This window comes from Vidua chalybeata, chromosome 20, assembly GCF_026979565.1.
Source record: "Vidua chalybeata isolate OUT-0048 chromosome 20, bVidCha1 merged haplotype, whole genome shotgun sequence".
NCBI classification, from domain to species: domain Eukaryota; kingdom Metazoa; phylum Chordata; class Aves; order Passeriformes; family Viduidae; genus Vidua; species Vidua chalybeata.
Genome location: NC_071549.1, coordinates 7,551,763 through 7,568,384, shown reverse-complemented (window position 1 = coordinate 7,568,384; position 16,622 = coordinate 7,551,763). Strand labels below are relative to the sequence as shown.

Genomic DNA, 16,622 nt, shown 5'->3' with positions numbered 1-16,622 from the left:
TGGTGTAAGGGGTTCATGTGAAGGGTCCCTGTGAGGGATCTCTCTGAGGGGTCGGTGTAAGGGGTTCATGTGAAGGGTCCCTGTGAGGGATCTCTCTGAGGGGGTCGGTGTAAGGGGTTCATGTGAAGGGTCCCTGTGAGGGATCTCTCTGAGGGGGTCGGTGTAAGGGGTTCATGTGAAGGGTCCCTGTGAGGGATCTCTGTGAGGGGCCGGTTTAAGGGGTCCCTGTGAGGGGTCCCTTGAGGGGGTCGGTGTGAGGGGCCGCCGAGAGGGCTCCCCGTGAGAAGGGTCCGTGTGAGGGGTCGCTGTCAGGGATCGCTGCCAAGGACCGATGTGAGGCGCCAGTGTGAGGGGTTTCTGTGAGGGGCCGTCCCACCGGCTCCCCCGCACCAAACGTGTCCCTCGCTTCTCGCCGTCCGCCCTCCCATCGCCGCTCCCCCCCTCGCCCCCGGCCGCGGCCCTGGGCCCCTCTTCCGGCTTCCGGTGCCGGCGCTATAAGAGCCGCTTCCGCCTGGGGATCGTGCTGCCGGTGCCGCCATGAACGCCCGCGGTGAGGGGGGGGCCGGGGGGGTCCGTCCGTGAGGGGCGGGTACGGGCGGAGGGGGTACAGCGGTACCTCAGCGATGGGGGGCGGTTACCGGGGAGGGGGGAGAATCTTGTCCATAGCGGGGATGGGGGCGGGGGGGGGCTCATCGGTACCTTAGCAGTGGGTCAGGGGACGGTAATTCCCGGGGTAGGGAGGGGGCTACCGGCCCTTACCGGGGGTATGTCGTCCGGGGGGTGGGAGACTCATGGTTACCTCAGCAATAAGTCGAGCAGGGAGGAATTACCGGGGGGAGCGAGGCGTTACCGGGACCTTACGGGGGTTACGGGCAGGGATAACGCGCCCATTGTAGGGCGGGACGGGAGCCTCACCGTTACCTCGGCGGTGGATGGGAGGGGGGGTGTGTGTGTTACCGGGGTGCGGGGCCGGCGCTGGCCGTGCCCCGGCGGTGACCGTGCCCCGGTGTCCCGCAGGGCTGAGCACGGAGAAGGCCGTCGCCTTCACTCGGCGGCTGCGGGCCGAGCCGCAGTTCCTGCTGGCCCAGAACGTGGCGACATGCAACGACCCGCTGGAGGTGTGCCTGCAGCGGCAGGTGGTGCAGGACACGGTGCAGGTGTTCCAGCACGCCGTGCCCGCCGAGGGCAAGCCCGTCACCAACCAGAAGAACTCCGGTAAGGGCGGCCGGGGCCGGGGGCGGTGTTTGGGGGCTGACTCCTAACACTGATTGCGCTCCCGGGAGCGGCCGCTGCTCCAGAGCCCTTTGTCCGGGCTTCAGGGAAAAGTCGAATTCCTGCAGCATCCTCCTGAGTTAGCAAAACACGTTAGACCTGCAGCGTTTGCCTCTTTTCCCTTCTGCATGGTGTAACTGAGAGATGTGCTTGCAATAAAAGACTTCAGAACACCGTCAGAGCCTTTTGGTGTTGCAGAAGCCCAGCCAAAGGCTCGAGGCGGAACTGTGTCATGAATCTCGTGGTAAAAGAAATTGTTGTGCAGCTCCTGAGCACAGGTGTTCCAGTTTAATTCGTGTTCCTTTGATCTCTCAGGGAGATGCTGGATCTTTTCCTGCCTCAACGCAATGCGTCTTCCTTTCATGAAGAAATACAACATTGAAGAGTTTGAGTTCAGCCAGTCCTATCTCTTTTTCTGGGATAAGGTACAGTCGTGTAGGTTGTGGTAGGCTTGCTTGTGCAATCAGGTGTTAGTGTTGGGACAGAACTTCTTTTAGGCTGCATTGTTTTAGCATGTATGAGAAGAAACTTCAGAAGTTCCTTAAAAATGCGTTTTACATGCAAGTGGTCGAGCAAAGCGAGACTTTCAGCTTGAGAAGAAAGTTGTAAAGATGTTGATGTTTTGGAGTAGTAGAAATCTTTTTTTTTCAAGAGTTCTGTATATTTCAGAAGTTACTTGTTGGTGGTTCAGGGGAAACATGACTGTAGCTCTGAGGTTTCAGTTGTGCTTGTGACCTAATGGGTGAGCTGTGTGCCTGCTTCTCCTCTCTAAGGGAAATTAAGCAAATCTAGTGCTAGTTTGGGTCAGGCTTCATTGCATAACTTCTGCTTCCTGTTCCCCTGTCCTCAAGCTCTGTGTGAAGTCACTCCTAAATATTTGGTCTAACAAAGAATTTTATAGGGTAGAGGGGAAAATGAGGACTTCATTGGATGAGCAGAAAGTTGCTCCATCTATTCTGTACTTGCAAAGAACTGAATACTCAGCAATTAATGAATGCATAATATATGAGACTTAAAAGGGTTGGATCTTTTTTTTATCTGTGTGTTTCAGGTTGAGCGTTGTTACTACTTTTTAAATGCCTTTGTGGAAACAGCTCAGAAAAAGGAGCCAGTGGAAGGAAGACTGGTGCAATTCCTGCTCTCCAACCCCACGAATGATGGTGGACAGTGGGATATGCTGGTCAACATTATTGGTGAGAGAACTGGTCACAAGGAGCCCTTCCTGAAACTGCAGCCTGCTTTGAGAAATGGGGAATGGAATAGAATAAAAAATTGAGCTTGGGACCTGGGAATTGGCTAAGGCACATGATGCCATTAACCACTATTTTTTTTAATCAAAGACTTTTTGGGGCCCAGATAATAAATATTGGGCTTAAATCTTGTCTGGCATCTCTCTTGCATAGTCCTGTTGATGATAAAAGCTCAGAAGATCAACAAATAATTAGATAGCAGTGACTTTCAGTTTAATAAAAGGGTTCAATACCCTTTTCCTCCAGTCATCAACTCATCCTCATTTATTTATAGCCATGTACTGTCTTTAGGGCACATGGTAAGGGAAAAGCCACTGCTGGACCCAGGGCTGTTTACAAAGCAAAACTACTTGGAATTGCAGCCTGAAGTTGATATAAAGATCAGTGAGAAGGAGTTGATGTGGAATGTGGCACTGCTGGTCTTACAAAGCTCCAGCAGGAGCTGGAGATACTTAATTACACCATCACTTGCTCTCATTTGTGTTGTGAAACAATGTGACACCTTTGTAAATCAACAAGGCAATAATACAAATTTAGAATCACAAAAGGAATTTGTTTCTTTGAAGCCTGGAGGTTACTTTTTTCCTCATCCCATTGCTATAAATACTTAATCAGGGCAGAGATTTTGGCTGCTGCTGTTACATCCAGAGCCTTGCATGGTGAGATCTGTGAGTGGTACTCTAATGTAGGAAGCCATTGAGCTGCTGCTGGTGTTTTGTAAACGTTGAGGAAGAAAGGAGACTGGAAAGTCAATTTTAACCTTAGATAATTTACATGGAGTGATTCACAGGAGGCCCAGTTCTTTAGAAGGTATTTCAGGAGACTAATTTTAAAGTAATCAAGTTGTTTTTTTTTTTTTTTTCCTGGTGAACAGGACTTCCTAAAGCACTAATTAATTCAGAACTTTTAAGTTTTGAGTTAAATAATACTGAGTAGTTCAGGGATTTCACGTTCTGGGATCCCTGTGGAATGCAGATCAGAGGTCAAGATTCAGTCACAAATTAAAAAGTAAACTTTGGGTACTTGTAACCTTTAAATAAGAGCCTTTCTGTTACAATCTCTGCACAAACCCAAACTCTCTTTAGCTTTCATATGGGTATGAGCAGTAGGAGCATCTATTGTGTGAAAAAGCCAATTGTTAACCTGTAGTTTTATTTCTTTTAGAGAAGTATGGTGTTGTCCCCAAGAAATACTTCCCAGAGTCTCACACCACAGAGGCTACCAGAAGGATGAACGAGATCTTGAATCATAAGGTAAAATTGATTTAGATGATAAAACTTGTGGGAGGGGATGGGAATGAACCTGCTCCAAATGTTTCTAACTACCTTATCCTTATTGACCAAAGTGTTAAGTACATCTCAGCAACTTAGATTTATTTACAAGCAGCCTAAAGTCTCAGCAAAGTCTGATGTTAATCTTGAAATGTGGAGCAGGAAGGTGAGATTGTGGAAGATATCCATTGTCAGGCTTCAGTAGCTTGAAAGTACCTTTTGTGCTTTTAATAGCAGTTATTTCTAATCCTCAGATTTCCAAAGATTTCTTGACATGTGGCTGCTTAAATCTGTTTCTGCAAAACCAGCACATGGTGTCTGTGTCTCTTTCCCACCCTTTCAGTATCTCATCTCCCTGTGTGCCAAGGTTTCTAGAGATGACTGCCAAATGTGGTGAAAAAGATGGAGGAAAAAAATGTATTTTAAAAACACTGCATGTTAAAAATCAGCTTTCAGTATAGAAGTGCACAGCTTTGTCTGAAGGAAGGTGTTAACTCACTCCCTGAACTGCAGAAATGAATTAGCCTGGGAAGAGGCTGGTGTAGGTAGCTAGATGAAAAAGGCAATTCAGACATTTTTTACAGTTTGCTACATTTTTTCCAGTTCATATGCTCCATGCTCAGGGAAAACTGCCTGCTGAAATCCACATAAAAAATGCAAAATACGTGGTGGAATGAACTTGGACATTTTAAATGTTGTTAATGTTCTAATCCTGAGCATGGCAAAGCAGCTGGTCCTGAGGGAGCCCCATCACTATTCTTGGCCTTATGGATGGTGACACTAATGGGAAGCTTGTGCTGCTCTGACTGCAGCTGTGCATGCAGTGGGGAAATGCCCCTTTCTTTTCATCAGCCAAGAGATCAATTATGCATTAGAATTGCAAAAAAAATGTGACCGTATGAAGAAAGAGTGTTCTGTGAGTCACAGATGTGCTGGTGTGTGTGGATGTTGTGGCATCACTTATGGGACTGAGAGAAATCAAGCTTTAAGAGCTTAATGGCTGCAACCCTCACATCAGTGGTTGGAAATGGTAATTCAGTTGTAACTATTTGTTAATTTTTTTGTTGTGTTTTAACAGCATTCAGTTATCCTGTTATTTTTTAATGACACAATCTCTAATGAAGCTTCTGAAAGGTATTTTCATTTTGGAAACATGTTGTGATGAGTAAAATAGGTGCTGGAAACAAACAAGTAGAAAGTCCAGAAAATGATCAGGTGACACCTTTCACATCTTTTATAACAAAGTGACTTTCTCTTTAAACAGATGAGAGAATACTGTTTGAGGCTAAGAAATATGGTGGAAAGTGGAGGAAGCAAAGGAGAACTTTGTGCTGCCATGGATATGATGATAGAAGAGGTAAATAAACTGGTGTGACATGAATCTTGGAACACAGGGCTGGAATGGATGAGGTTCCTTAGTTTTGTTGTGTAGCTGTTGGATCAGCCAAAACAAGTGCCTCTTGTTGCTTAACAAAGTGTTCTTGGAGCTGTTCAAATGAATTTGTTTTGCAGTGGCTTATTGCTTACTTCATCCTGAGTTTTTCTAATCCTTCCAGACAAATATTTTGAATCCACAGGTTTCAGAATGATGATGTTTTACAGATATTTGCCCCTTGCTGTAGGAAAAGCAGCATTTTGTCCCTTGAGAGATTAAAAGAGTGGCCTGTCAGGCTCTTAGAAATAACAGGAAAGGTTGAAATTTGCATTCTGATGGCTTTGAAAGCAAATCTTGTAGCACAAGTGTTGTGCAAGGATTGCCCACAAGAGAGCAGAAAAGAACCACAAAAGGGAGGTGTCTGCACAAGGCTGAGCCCAGCTGAGGGCTGATCCTGGGGGGCAGCAGAGGAATGAATTGCAGCATGGTTTTGGCTGTGAATTGGCTCCATCACTGTCAGCGTGTCTGCAGTGCCTGAACCTCATCCTGCTCACACAAACTCACATCATTTTTCTCATCCTGTGCTGCTCATACTTGATTCTTAAACTGCCAAAAATAACTTAAACTTGGGGCTGTTTTAGTGTGACCGAGTCCATGCACTTTAAAAAAAAAGATGTATTTAATTTATTTCTCAAACATACAATGCCAAGTGACACAGTGGTTAAATGTATGTCTTGAGATGAGTCAAGAAATCAAATGTTTTGGTGTTGTGTGTTAGCTTTTTCTGCAATCCACTGAACATCACTGTTAGGCAGAACCGACCTTGGGCTATCTCTGTCGAGTTTTAATTCCATATTAATGTGTTGTTTTGGGTTTTGGAAATTCATCTCTGCACTTCATGTAAAATTCTGTAGCTTCTTTTTATCTAATTTTAAGGTTAGGGTAAAAGAAGAAAACTGATTTGTGTTCCTTGGGTTTCATCAAAACTGTTGTGGAATTCATGCCTTAAGAATGCTGTGCTTTGAGCCTACCCCAGAATGTTGCCAATCTGCACTTAGTTCAAAGGTGAATTAATGTAATTTACATGCACTGCGTGTCCAAAAGCCCTTGGGGGATTCTGCAGCAAACATCAAAAGCTTCCTAGAGATGGTCATTCTTAGGGCAGGGACACACAGTTCACTGCTAAGGGTTTCTTCATTTCTTTAGAGCTTCTTGCCCTCTGACAAGAGATGCTGGAACTGACATGAAAGGCTCTTAACTGATTGCAGTTTGTCTGTTCTGTAAATGGTTGTGCTTAATTCTCTGAGGTAAACACAGCATTTTCTCCTGCAGTAGTAAAGGTGACTTGCAGTGTTTAGATGTGTATGAGTGGTATTGCCTCTGGATTTTTCTGGCAAAGCAGAGCTTGCGTTTTTTTTCTGGGAGGTTCTATTTGCATAGAAAATCTTCGTTTGCTCCTGCTGGGAGCAGCACTCAAGCTGAAATGGGGCAATTGTTGTGGAACATGGGATTAAATATTCACTCCAGAACTGTATAAACATTCTTATCAAACCAGTGCACAGCAGGTCAGAAGCTGAAATCAGTGCAGTTCATGTGATAGATTTTTTTCTTCCTGTGCTGTTCTCCTTTGCAGACTCTTCCTTATCAGGAGTGTCCTCCTTTTCCCCTCCTCATTCGTTCTGGGGTTTAGCACAAGCCACTCTATCATTGCCTTATCTTGCTTCTAGTTGTCACTAGGGCAATGCAAGTCACCTTTTCATTTAAATATGCTTATTTTATTTATTGGTAGAGGAAGCTTGTGAGATATGAAGAGGGGGCCTATGTTGGGTGTAGTGGCAAAACAATTGAGGGAGGCCATTCCAGGCTCCAGTGCCTCTGTTCACGGGAGACTTCTGTCTCCATCATTTTCCTTCCTCTGGCTGGAGCCCATTTGATTGCTGCTTTCTTTTTAGGCAAGGAGAGCCTTTTTTTCTCCTTTTTTTTCTTGCTTATTTTGTGTTCATGGCCTCATCTCTCAGCGCTTGCGGTTATCTGAGGTAATGTGGGTGTAGCCACAGCAAATGGTACCTTTTGTGCAGTCTGTGCAAAATTAAATATTTATAGTAGTTCAGGGGTTTATATTTGCTTTTTACCATATTTATTGAGAAATGTGTGAGTTCCTGAAGTAAAAGCCTTATGCCCACACCCTTGTTTCAACCTGTAATTAATCTTTTCACTTGTTTTCTTAAATTGCTTGGAGCAAGAACACCTTTATTTAGCAGGAGCATTGCACTGCTTTTGCTGCCAGCACAAAGAGCACATTAACATACAGCTAGTTCTTATGGAACCTTAGGATCAGCTCCAGAAAGAGTTAAATCAGCTTTGGGAAAGGTATTGTGTCTACTCTGCTGTGTAAGTGTGAAGTCTGCCAGGCTGGGAAGGCTGGCACAGACCACAGGAGCTGCATCCCAGTGCAGAAGGTGCAGCTGAGATTTGACTCCCTCTCCTCTTATTTAAAATAACCTGATGGTTCCTTGCAAGGAAGAGGCTTGTGCTCAGGACATGGACAGAGCTGAAATAAAACAGATTCAAACCCTTTTAACTATGATTAAATTCCCTGTCCCCAGAGTACCTGTGGCAGGTCCTACTCTGTATCTTTAAAGACACTCATGTGGTTACACTGCCAGTGTTGGCACATTTTCTGATAAGCCCTGTGAGAAAGTACAGTAGTGGTTCTGAAGTGCAGTTTTATATTCTGATTTACAGGGAGGCTGATGACTTGAAATCTGGTCAACTTTTTGTGCTAAAAATCCAAAGATAGCTGCCAGCTGCAAAGGATGTCACAGGCAGCAGGCAGGGAGATGGAATTAAATTGCTTAACCTGCCAGCTCAGCCCTAAACAGATGTTGTTAAATGTATTAAAAGAGATGAGATTATTTTGGGGTTTTGAAAAGAAGCAAAGGCCCATCTTTGAAATCCAAATGAACATTACAATAAAAAATGAATTAGTACAGGGGAAACACTGGGATAAAATGCCCACAATAAAAGGTCTGGTTTGTCTCTGCATGGGGCAAACCATCTGGTGGAACAGGTGATGCTGTTCTCAAGCCTTTAGAGAATCAATTTGATGAAGGTTCTCTGGCAGTGTTGGAGGAGCTTCAGAATTACTTACGAAATGTTGTAACGAGGCTGGGAAGTGTCCTGTATTTTGCTTTGGGCTGTTGCATTCCTAGGATAACCTGGAATCAGTAAGCTTCTGTTTTGCCTGGTGGTTTGCCTGAGAACATGGAGTGTGAGAGTGGAGAAAGAAGCTCTGTTGATTTTCCTGAGGCCTTTCAGATTGGTTTTGAACTTCTGGAACACCAAGATTTCAGGAGCTGAATGCAGATAATTGATGTGTGTGTTTATTCATGTGTTCAAAAGTGACAGTTAAGATCCCATTTCTCCAGCTGGTTCTCACGTGGAGAAATCCATGCTCCAGTGGCATTGCTGTGGTAGGAGAGGCACAGCTGCATGTTCCAGCAGGCTCACAGCTGTTTGCTTCTCTGGGCAGGTATTCAGAATAGTGAGCACTTGCCTGGGCAGCCCTCCGGAGACTTTCTGCTGGGAGTTCCGGGATAAGGAGAAGAACTACCACAAATATGGCCCCATGACCCCGGTGCAGTTCTACAACGAGCATGTGAAGCCTTACTTCAACATGGAGGACAAGGTTGGGGATGCTGAACTCTTTCCAAGGCCTTCTTTTTTGCTGCTAAGCCATTTATTTTCCACTGTTGCCAGTGTGTATCTCCCCTGTAGCTGCAGCACCTGGGATGGGCACAGCTTGCCCAAGTCAGTGAGTTTATGCTCCCTGTTGTGCTGTTTGTGCTCTACCCTTCAATTATCTGGGATCTCGTGTTGCAGTCCACAATGGTTTTGTAATGATAAAATATGCAATGACCTAATCAGTTGTAATAGGTCATAAGGCAGACATTAGAGAAGGAATAACATGCAGAGCTGCTCTGCCACAGTTATGAGGTGAACTTGTAAAAACAAAGCAAAAAAAAAAAAAAAACAACAACCCAGCAAACACAACCTTAAGAAACCTCTTATTTCAGCCAAGTGACTTGTTTGCTAATGGGGCAGACAGCTGGCTGGGACAAAAGCCATTCCCTGAAATCCTTTGAGATTCAATCTTCAAATATTTCAGTTATGTTGCACCTTATTTTATGACATCTTGGTTTTTTTGGCAGATTTGTCTAGTGAACGATCCCCGACCCCAGAATCCCTACAACAGGCTCTACACAGTGGAGTACCTGGGCAACATGGCTGGAGGAAGGAAAACTCTCTACAACAACCAGCCTGTGGAGGTGCTGAAGAAATTGGCTGCAGCCTCTATTAAGGATGGCGAGGTGGGTTTGGTTTCTCTTTGCAGATGGCACAGTGCAGCCCATGCCATGTAAAACTCCTGGGATTTGGCCCAGACATGACCCTTCCTTCTCTTTGCAGGCTGTGTGGTTTGGCTGTGATGTGGCAAAGCACTTCTATGGCAAGCTGGGAATCAATGACTTGAATATGTGAGTAGAGAATCCAACCAGACTGTCATTTGGGATACTCATTTGAGGACATGAACGGTCCTTTAGCTGCTCAAAGAACTGACTGATTTGTACATACTTTGGATTATATACCCCAAAAGAGTAAATTTAAGTAACTCAGCAGCAGCAGAATTTTTTTTACTTGTTAGTGCATCTTTAAAGGATTCAGATTAAACTATGAGTAGTTGTTAAATATTCTTACTTATTTATGTGTCTAATATATGGTGAGAGAGGCTCCTAAAGGGATCAGGTTTTGAACTTATTCTGACATTAAAATTGGTTGAACTCATATGCCTGTGCAGTGGCTCCTGGCACAGGGCAGTCTCCTGATTCCCTGACTTTGTCAGAACTCCCCCTGCATCCTTTCTCATGTGGCTTATTTGTCTTTCTGCTAGATTTAATCATGAGCTGGTGTTTGGTGTCTCCATCAAGAACATGAACAAAGCAGAACGACTGATCTTTGGAGAATCCCTGATGACCCATGCCATGGTCCTGACAGCTGTCACTGAGAAGGTAGAGTCTCCCTCCTGGAGTTCTGGTGCTGGCAGGGATGTGTTGGAATATCCTGGGAGCTTCTTTGTGTCCTGGGCTCACTCAGAGTGTGCCACAGCCCCCTGGTGCACAAGGCCTGCTTGTTTATTCCCTTTGTGTTGTTTGTGTCTGAGTGTTCAGAACTATAAATATTTAACAAGGAGGGAAGAATTTTAGACATGTCAAAGGACTTTTCCTATTACCCACAAACTTTGATTGGACAACCACTGCATGGTTAGTCCAGTCTGGCTTAGAGCCTGAAGCTCCTGTTAAAGTGCTGGTAGGAGGCATTTTGCAGCAGGTTTAACCTCCTGCAGCTCCCTGGCATGTGATCTCTGACCTCTAATTAGGGAAAGGAAATGGTGTCCAGCATAGCTCTGTGGCAAATAGCAGGCTGAGATGAATCCACAGCTAGATCTGCTCCTGGCACCATAACAAAGCACATAATGAAGTAAAAAGAAGCATGCAAAAACTTACAACTCAGGGTTATCTGCAAAGTTGATGTTTCCATTTATTTCCAGAAGCTGTCATTATTAAAGTTTCTTTGAAGTGATCTCTTCCTGTCCAGCTTGACCTTGGCTTGAGAAATAACAGCTTGCACAGCACTGAACAAGTTTGCCTGAGCTGTGGAGTTTTGAGACTTCAGATGGAACTGCTGAGTCATAAGAATGTTCCAAATTACTTTTTACAACTCAATATAATTTTTCCTGTTTTCTGTATTCTGTGCTCTTAATACTTCCATTGTGTATCAGATTTCATGAACACTTCTGTAAATATCTAACTGAAAAACAAGGAAAACTTTGTAGTTGGTACTTAAAAAATCTTAATCTGAAGGGGCTTTGAGAAGCTGAGTTGTAAAATGTAATATTTTGGATTTACTTACTTTTTTATTTTAAAAAGTTTGAAAATTAAAAAAAAATTACAATTTTCCAACATCAAAATTTGATGTGGATTAAATGCACCTTTTGGTTAAAAAGTTACTGTACATGAATGTGCTCTTCCCAGTTTCTCTCTGAGTGCATCCAGAGTTGACATCCTTGATCTGGGAGCTCTTGAGTGTCCCATCTTAAGGACTGTTCTCTCTTTTCAAGGGAGAATAGCAGCATTACAACAATATTCCATTCAATATTAAAAATGGATTTATGGGGTGTTTTTGAGGTTAATTTTTTGTAATAAAATATTTTAATTGCACAGCACCAGACTTGGAGCTATGTCCTTCAGCTGGATTCTTCAAGTGTTTGCACTTGCTCTTACCAATGCTGTTCTGAATTGTGACAGTTCCTTGTTCCTTTCCTCTGATTCCCAGCTCAGGCAAGTTGTGCAGCCTGTGTTTAATTTCCCCCATTGAGTATTTTATAAAATGGCATTTCTCCAGCCATTAGCAAGAAACCATTGGGACTCTCAGGAGTGGAGCTCTGTGTTTTCCTGGTGCTGGATTTGGATGTGGAAGGGGTTGCCTGCTCAGGTGTGGCCTCTCCTTCATCACTGAATGTCATGGGCTTGTTTTGGCACAGGATGGACAAGAAGATGCATTTGAAAAATGGAGAGTGGAAAACTCCTGGGGTGAAGACCGTGGCAATAAAGGTAACTTATGGTCATGAGAGCAGAAAGCTGAATGTTTGGAAATAAGGACGTGGCAAGGACAATCAGGCAGCTTTTCCTGCATGGAGTGGAGGAGAACTCCATGATTTTTATTATCTCCTGAGTGAGACAGGCCAGATGTGGGCTCAGCCGTGGCACAGCCTCAGTGGTGAGTGTGCCAGGCCAGACTCTGTGTCCCCAGGAATAAGTCACTGCTGGCCACTTTTTTCTGCTGCACATTAATCCCAAATGTTGTGCTTGTAAGAGTTGGTGTGGCAGAACTTTCCCAGGATGTCTTGGTTTTCTCCAGGGAATAGGCTATTTTTAGAGAACTCTGTTTTAGAATGTGGTCTTATTTATAAGCTTTTCAATAACGTGAACAACTCAGAGGAAAACATAGAATATTCTTGGAAGTGTCTTAATTTATGCTGTGGCCTCTTGGTCTTGCAGTAGTTTCCGTTCTGAGTTAACTGTATCCATTCACAGCAAAGTATTCCAATAAAAATCTTCAGACTTCACAAAACAATGAAACTGTTAACATTCAGCCTTCAAGGCTCAGCAACATGACAGTAGTGAAATGTTCTTTGGAATGCTGGATTAAGTAAAGAAGCCAAATCAGTGCTGAGGTGACATCAATGGCACAGGGCAGCAGCTGAACCCTGACACTGCTACAAGTGGTGCCTGCTGGGCTGGGGCTGGGCTGTGGCACTTGTGTGCTGCAGCATCCAGATCCACACTCACCTCTCCAGAATGAGGTCTAGAGCTGTGTAAGAGGAGCTGGTTGTTCCTTTGAAATAAAATGGGAGCCAAGAGTGACTTGAATAAACCCTGCCCTATCTTGTCCCCATGGCATCTGTGTGGACTTTGCAGGGTGAGTCACTGTCCCTTATCTGCCTTGTACCGGGGGACACCACAGTCTCTGGAAGGTCTTGCTCTCTGACTATGCTTTGTTTTGCTCAGGGAGTTCCCTGGAAAAATGCCTTGACAGAAAACCCCATCAGAATTAGGAAGCTTGACTCTATTTCAGACTGCTTTTTTATCAGGGAGCTAAATCCCTGAGTGATTTTCTTGAGTATGACCAAATGAGCTGCTCTGGAGCAAAAGGCAATTGGACATGTCCTCCAGGGCTCCTTCCCAAACACTGGCAGAGGTAACTGAGTCACAGAATCATTTAGGTTGGAAAAACCCTTTTAAGGTCCAAAAGAGTCCAACTGTTCACCCAACACTGCCAAGTCCCCACTGAACCATGGTCCCCAAATGTCACATCTACACATCACTTAAATCCCTTCAGGGACTGTGACTCAACTTGATGAGGTTTCTTCTCCTTCCTGTCCTGATTTTCCATTCTTCAGTGTCCAGTAGTAGCTGTGTAGGAGGGTGAGGACTCAGAGTTTGCCTGAGCTGTCTTGCAGTGCCACTGAGTCTGTGTCTCACTGTGATAAGAGTTAAGATTTTTATCTTATCTGCCTTGTTAAGGAATTGGGAAGCTGTGCTTGGGTAAGTCCAGCACAAGAAACCAGAGTCCACATCAGTGAAGAGTCAGCCAGGAATGATGCTGAACTTGGCACATCCCAGCTGGGTGTGGGGATAGGAGTAAGCCCCAGCTCCCAGGATTTCTTGGACAGGGTGATTGAGGGTCCAGCCTGCAACAAAACACCGGGGACTGCACTTGAGCCATTAAACAATGAGCAAAGAAATGACTTTTTTGTGAGGAAAGAGCAGTCTTTTTCATGTGGGGTTCCCTGTTCTTCCAAGTACAGTCCAGAGTGCCAGATGCCACCTGTTTCCCCTGACAGGAATGGTGCAAGACTGGAAAGATTGGAACTCCTGGTATGGGAATTATGGGATGGAGTCAGTTTTATGTTCACACTCCAGAGTGGGCAGAACTGAAATCTTGTGTTACTGCTTGTCCTGGAGAAAGGGATCCCCTGTGAACCAGCCCAGCTTTGCCTCTCTTAAATATTTAGTAATTACATTTATATCTCTTGTATAAGTGTTTCTGGAACCCTGTGTGTTTTTCCTCAAGGAATGAACACAGCTGCTGACAAACTCTGCTTGTTGTCTGTGGTAAAACAGTCACTTCCCAATCAAATATTTCCTTTCTGTTTTATTGGCTCTTTTTCAGCCACACTGGCAGGTTTAATTATTCTGAGTAGTCTTTTGTTCTGAGGACACACAGGATGTTATTACCTAACTTTGAACCCAGCTTATCCCATTGGATATCTTTTTTTTAAAAGCAAGGAAGAGGGGAATACTGTCCATCTGCTTGTTTTGGCATGAAAGGAGTTTTTTTAGGATGCATCTCCAGCTTGAAGTCAGCAACCTTTGGGCTTTTCATGTCTTGTATTGGCTGTTGCTCTCCTGCAGGAAGGCATTTCAAGGATTTAACTGTAGGCACCCTGTGTCTGTCTGTGCATCTCATCCCAAAAGTGCCCTGGGACAGGGGCACTGTTCGTTTGCTCTCCCCAGGCAGGAGTTACAGCACAAGCACAATGTGGCTTCTCCAAGGCCCTTTGGGGACTTTCAGGGGCTTCCCAGGTGTGTGTAGGATGTGTGTGTGTGGGTCTGCACTGCCCAGGCCTCCCCACACTGGAGTTATTTGCATGTTCTGGAGTCGTGCTCGGCGCTTCCTCCCCGCTCAGACGCTGCGATCCCAATCGGCTCCGAGGGACAGGATGTCAGAGGCAGAGTTCATTAATCCTCTCAGGGTGCAATTACTTGTTGGCTCTTGGGAGGGAGAGGTTTTTGTGTGTCCCAAGAACTCATATCCTGAAGAGAGGATAATCAAGGCAGCTCCCTTTGGCAGTGTTTCCAAAATGGCTTCTAGCTCGGGTTACAGTTGATAGGGGTTTTAATTTATGGGATTATCTGATCTCTTGCTTTAGAAACAAGATGGTGGAGATAGATGCATTTATTGTCCATATTCTTTGGACATTTTCTTGTTTCATTTGATTGTGTGATGATACAATATAAGGACACAAGGAACTTTATTACATAAAGCCTTCTCATCTCTCTCCTAAATGCTTCCTTTCTCACAGCCACTCTTATTCCCATTTCACCTGGAATAGCTTGTTTCCAGTGGTAGCTCTCTGCTAAAACCTCTGAAGTGACTTCCCTCACTCCTAGTTCAAGGGGTGCTCACTGTCATTTCCATATTAAGGGAGATAATTAGGATTTGCTTCAGCCTAAGTGTTATTTAAATGACTTTGAGGAAAGCAGTGTCTGCCTCTTACTACAAAAACTAAACCAAGAAAGTTTTCTTAGAACAGGTTGATATTCACCTGAAAAATTCTAAAGCCTCAAATAGATTCAAATAATTTTACATTCTGCCTTAAAGGCTTTGTAATTCCCTTGAATATTCTCAATGCCCATTTTAACAGAGCAAACATAAATGATGGATGTTCTGGCTCTTGTTTTTCCTGGTGGGCTTCTTGCCTGACCTTTCAGTGCACACAAAGTACATCCTGTGTGTTAACTTCCTCGAGATATTTTTTGCTGTGTTTTGAGAGATAACCAGCATGACCAGGACCTGTTTAATGCATCATCCATAGGTGAGGCTTGTCTGTGGCTGCTTTCCTGCAGTGGCTGTGTGCTGTGATGCTGTTTTCCCCCCCAGGTTACCTGATCATGACCGATGACTGGTTCTCCGAGTACGTGTACGAGGTGGTGGTGGACAAGAAGCACGTGCCCGAGGAGATCCTGGCCGTGATGCAGCAGGAGCCCATTGTTCTGCCAGCCTGGGACCCCATGGGGGCTTTGGCCAAGTGAAGCAGGGAGCATTTGCCTCCCCATGGCCATCAGAAGTAGCTGCAATAGAGAATTCCAGTGGTCGGAAGCCATAGCCAAACAATAACGAGACCGAGGCCTCGGCCTGGTCCCTATTCCTGAAATGTAACTTAAGGATCCTTGGGAAATAGCGCTTCACTGATCCCAGCTCTCAGACAGGCTGCTCCAAAACTCAAAAGGGAAAAGGAAAAAAACCTCAGAATGAAAGCAGATGATCAGAGCTGTCAATGGCAGTTTGATTTTACCTTAAAATTTTAATGCAAATCAGCATAGTAATGTAGTAAAATTATCTTGACTGATGTTTTCCCTAGGAAAAAATGGGCATTAAAGGCCCTTTAGAATTAATAGTTAGGTGATTGCAAGAGCAAACATATAGAGATAATTAACCAATTATGGTCTGGCTTGTCCTATAAAATAATTCCCCAAAAATATTTTATATATTTACATTTTCAGTTTTGCTGAAATTTTGGAGGGGATGTATGAATTGAAACTGCTAAAAATGACCTTTAAAATTTTTTCTCTTCCAGCAGAATTGGGGAAGGGGAACGGTTTCCTTGAGGTATCCAGTTCCACTTGGTTTTATTCTTCCATTATTGAGCTGGGACTGGATACCCCCCCCAGGGGCCAGTGCTATGTCTGTGTGCACAGGAGCGCTATTTTTCAGTTATTTTAGCAAGAACAACCATAAATATGTTCACAGGTGGAGTTAGTGTCATGCTCAACAGAAAAACCAATGTTTTAATTGCTGCATTTTATTTGGTTTTAAAAAACAAGATGGTGCTATGAAGCTTTTGAATAAATTTCTAAAGTGACTGGGACAGTTCTGGTTTCTTTTTTTAAAGAGGTGCATGGAGCTGATGGAATGGGAAGAGCTGCAATGAGGGTGTGGTGCCTCCATCACAGACCTTGAACAGAAATGTCAGAAATGGCACTGGTGGAGCTGATCCTCCTTTGGGCAGGGGGATGGAGCAGATGATCCTCCAGGGATCCTTTTGGGGTCTCA

At 44.4% G+C, this 16,622-nt stretch overlaps 1 protein-coding gene across 1 annotated transcript; it reads left to right on the top strand.

The window, feature by feature from the left end:
* Positions 1–55: 55 nt before the first annotated feature.
* Positions 56–16,431, top strand: BLMH (bleomycin hydrolase). Its single transcript, XM_053961485.1, has 12 exons — positions 56–550; positions 1,018–1,215; positions 1,588–1,697; positions 2,324–2,465; positions 3,687–3,775; positions 5,058–5,150; positions 8,701–8,856; positions 9,380–9,538; positions 9,636–9,703; positions 10,117–10,234; positions 11,767–11,836; positions 15,450–16,431. The coding sequence occupies exons 1-12, from the start codon at positions 538–540 to the stop codon at positions 15,599–15,601; spliced, it is 1,368 nt and encodes a 455-aa protein (XP_053817460.1). The 5' UTR covers positions 56–537; the 3' UTR covers positions 15,602–16,431.
* The last annotated feature ends 191 nt before the right edge of the window (positions 16,432–16,622 follow it).